This window comes from Leptosomus discolor, chromosome 2 (assembly GCF_034619465.1).
Source record: "Leptosomus discolor isolate bLepDis1 chromosome 2, bLepDis1.hap2, whole genome shotgun sequence".
NCBI classification, from domain to species: Eukaryota; Metazoa; Chordata; class Aves; order Leptosomiformes; family Leptosomidae; genus Leptosomus; species Leptosomus discolor.
In genome coordinates this window covers 114092899-114096525 of record NC_141392.1, presented here as the reverse complement: position 1 = coordinate 114096525, position 3627 = coordinate 114092899, and the positions used below count along the sequence as shown (strand labels likewise).

Below are 3627 nucleotides of genomic sequence, written 5' to 3'. Positions count from 1 at the left end.
GTTAGAACATAAGCACCATAAAACTTAGGAATGAACGTTTTAAAACTCAACTCGATGTCATCAGCAGCTCCAAATGCTCACAACGATTTAAAAAAAAAAAATCCCCACCATCTACAGTTCTTAAGAAGGAAAACAAAGGCAGTCCATTGTGGTTTGGTAGTCTTGCAATAAACTCCTTGCAAGAACATCCATTTGCTCCGTACCCGGATAATACAGTTTGTCGATTACTTCAGGGACTGGATTGAAAGTAAAACCAACATTCTTAACGTCAAAAAACACAATTTTTTTTTAAAGAATCAAAAATGTGCAAAGTGGCAATGACTGTCCTGGTCAGCCAAAAAAACAACAAAACAAAAAAAAGTTTAGCAAGTCCGCTTGTATTCTATTTTCTTTAGCAATTGTTGTTGTCTAGCTTGCAATTTTTCCTTTTCTAGTAATAACTTCTGCTCCTCTGCCTGAAGGGAATGAACATATTCAGTGGCTTTTTTCAAGATCACAACTTTTGCGGCTTTCTCATTTTTAACCAGTTCTGGAACATGGTCCCTTAATGTGAGGAAACTTGACCGTAGATCATTACGCCGTTGACGCTCCAGGATATTATGGTTGCGTCGACGTTCACTATCCTCTGAATCAGAGTTTCGAGGACTTGAACTCTTAGACTTTGGTTGGATCGTGGGTTTTACTGGACGGGGCACCTCGGTTTTTAACTTTTTCTGTGGTGGAGCATCTTCACTCTCCATGTATGGAGAAGGGGCGGCATAATTATGCTGCTGGTGAATTGGTGCGCATCGTTTTAAAATCAGTTCATTCTGCTGTGTCCTGACTGATGGAAAAGTGGTATTTTTAGGACGCACTGTAATAGTAAGGGTGGTAACAGCCTTGTTGGAGGAGGAACGTCTTTTCTCCACTGTCACAACATCTATTTCTTCTTCTTCATCCTCTTCCTCCTCATCTTCATCATCTTTTGGTAATGGAAAATAAAATAGACATTATTCTCACAGAAAATACTCTGAACAAGTATCAACCCAGACGTATTTATTGACAAAATATGTACAGTAAAAGCAGCAATAACTGATGGCAAAAACAGGGTGTGCCCACCATCTGTAGTCAGATACAGATCTGGAAAAGTGTGTAATATACATGAAATTACTGAAGAACAGCAATCTCTGAAAAGTTTAATCAAGTTTAATGAGTTTTTTTTTAAACACTTCTGATTTTCCATCAAAGCGGAGCTACCACCCACATAATCGCAGGAGCAGAGAATATTTAGACAGAATGTATGTATTTTGAATGGAATCATAGAGCTGCAGTACAAAAGGCATGCACAGTTCCACAACACAGCCCTTGCTTGGTAGAAAATCAGCCGGAAAACGAAACAATCGCTGGGTTTGTTCTAAGGCAGAAGGTGAAGCTGCTCCAGCCGGGGACCCTTTAAGCCGGCGCTTGGTGCAGTGCCAAGAAGACAGCTGTTGGAAGTGCTTCCTCACCCAAAGCTGTCAAACCAGACATTAAAGGGACAGCAGGCTTTGAAACCCGGGACGAACCACGAAGTTTATGGGACGGTCCTACCGACCAGCCCATCCACACATGCGAAACCACGTTTCAGCCCAAGTGGACTTCTCTGCGGGCACGGACAGGAGATGTTTCTGGGCATTTTAGGCTCTGTCACTGCAAGCACTGCTCTGAGGGGCCACTAGCCTGCTCCAGCCATCCTAAATCACGCCTACGGGCACACACGGTCATCCCCCCACGAACCCCGTCCCCAGGGCGACAGTGGCAGTCCGCTCTGCCCCCCAGCACTCCCAGTACGGCCGCTAGGATGGGGCACGCCAGCCACAGGGGCAGGAGAAGGTAAGGATGCCCCGCAGGGTCCCCAAAGCACGCAGCCCCACGGGCCAGGCCTGCTGAGGCTCCTGCCTCGCCGCTCCCCCAGGCCTGCCGCTGTGCCGGGGCAGGGGGCCGGGCGCCAGCCGCCCCTGGATCCGCTGCCCCCATGGGACCCCCCCGGCCGCAGGGGCCCCGCCGCTGCCGCCGCGCCTGCTGCCGCCTGCCGGCCGCCCCGCGCCGCGCCCCGCCCCGCCCGGCCCGCCCCGCCGATGCCGCCGAAGGGGACCGAATCGGGGCGCAGCCGCCCCCGCCTGACCCCCGGGCAGCCCGCGGCGGGGCGCGGAGCCGGGGCCGCCCGGAGGCAGCGCCGCGCCACCCCCCTACCCACCCCCCACCGCCGGGGACGGGGCGGCCGCGCACGGCGAGCGCTTACCCGAGTCGCTGAGGGTGTCGTCCCCGGAGCTGCTGCTGGCCCGGCTGTCCCCGGCGGGGCGCGGCGGGCGGCCGCCCCGCGGAGCCCCGCCGCCCGCCGCTGCCACCGCCACCGCCCCGGCGCGGCCCGCCGCCGCCTCCCGCTTGTTCACGGGGAAGGGGAAGACCACAGCCGGGTCCACGCACTCGGGCACGGCGCCGGCCAGCTCCGCACGGCCGCTGGCGGCGGCGGGGCTGCCCGCGGCGGCGGCGGTGGCGGCCCCCGGGGGCGGCGGCGGGGCGGCGGCGGGCGGCTTGCCTTGGAGCTTCTCGCTGACCGCCCGCTCCAGCTTCTCGCGGGCGGAGAAGCCGCTCCACATGCAGTCCTGGATGATGATGGAGTTGAGGTTGTTGGTCACGCCGAGGCCCGTCTCGAAGAAGTCCCCTCCGTCCGAGCCGCCCCACAGGTCGGCCTCGGGGGGCAGCAGGAGCAGCTCGGACGCCCAGTCCAGGGGGTCGGCGGGGCGGCAGCCCCCCAGGGCCGCCCCTCCCCACGGCACCGGGGCTCCCCCCGGGGGGTGCTCCTGGAGCCCGGCCCGGCTGGGAGACAGGGGAGGGGTGGGCAGCAGCTCAAACTTTTTCCAGATGTCCTCCCCGGGGGGAGCGGAGTCCGGCCCGCAGAAATAAAAATCATCTTCGTCCGGGTAGAAACAGGGCTGCAAAGAGTCGAACTCGAGGTCTGGGTTTTTACTGACCATTCCTGGCATTACGGGTCTCTTCTTGCTGATCCCTGGGTCGGGCAATAGTTTTAGTGACAGGTTTTATGGGTATTTCCACCAAGGGGAAGAAGAGAGGTTCTCCCAAGACCTGAAACTAAACCAAAAAAAAAAAAAAAAAACCCCACAATTAACACGAAGAAACAAACAGACACGAATGTGACTCCCTTCCTCTTAACCGAAGGAAAAAAAAAATAATCCCATCATCAACAGCGAGCAAGAGGGAGCCTTTTGCAAATTGAGAAAAAAAATGCATCTCACACACCTTTCCTCCCGACTCAAGATATTCAAAGAAAAGCGATCAGGTGGTGCTCCCACATGCAAAGCTTTCCGCCTTCCCCGGCGCTCCGTGAGGACACAAAACCGTCCGGCGAGGGACAGCGAGGATGCAAAGCACCTCTGTGCCTTTGCACATAGCACTCGCCTGCTCGCCCCAAACTCCTCCAAACGCTCAAAACAGCGGAGTAACTGTAGACAGATGCAACGCTTTGATACCGTAATCTCTCCAGAAAGCCCTCTTAATATGCCAGCAAAAGTAGAGGAAGTTTACTCCTTTTGTCATCTGCGGAGGAGTGCAAAGGGGAGAGAGAAGGATGCAAAAAAGGGGGCGGAG

At 55.4% G+C, this 3627-nt stretch overlaps 1 protein-coding gene across 1 annotated transcript; it reads right to left on the bottom strand.

Moving 5' to 3' along the window:
- Nucleotides 1–313: 313 nt before the first annotated feature.
- On the bottom strand, nucleotides 314–3005 carry MYCN (MYCN proto-oncogene, bHLH transcription factor). The gene is made up of 2 exons (XM_086461593.1): nucleotides 2261–3005; nucleotides 314–961 (listed from the first exon to the last, which is right to left on the bottom strand). The coding sequence occupies exons 1-2, from the start codon at nucleotides 3003–3005 to the stop codon at nucleotides 363–365; spliced, it is 1344 nt and encodes a 447-aa protein (XP_086317719.1). The 3' UTR covers nucleotides 314–362.
- Between the last annotated feature and the right edge of the window lie 622 nt (nucleotides 3006–3627).

Coding starts and splice junctions, on each gene's coding strand:
- MYCN (XM_086461593.1), bottom strand. CDS start 3,005: ATGCCAGGAATGGTCAGTAAAAACCCAGACCTCGAGTTCGACTCTTTG. Junction 962..2,260: donor CGACACCCTCAGCGACTCGG/GTAAGCGCTCGC, acceptor CATTACCAAAAG/ATGATGAAGATGAGGAGGAA.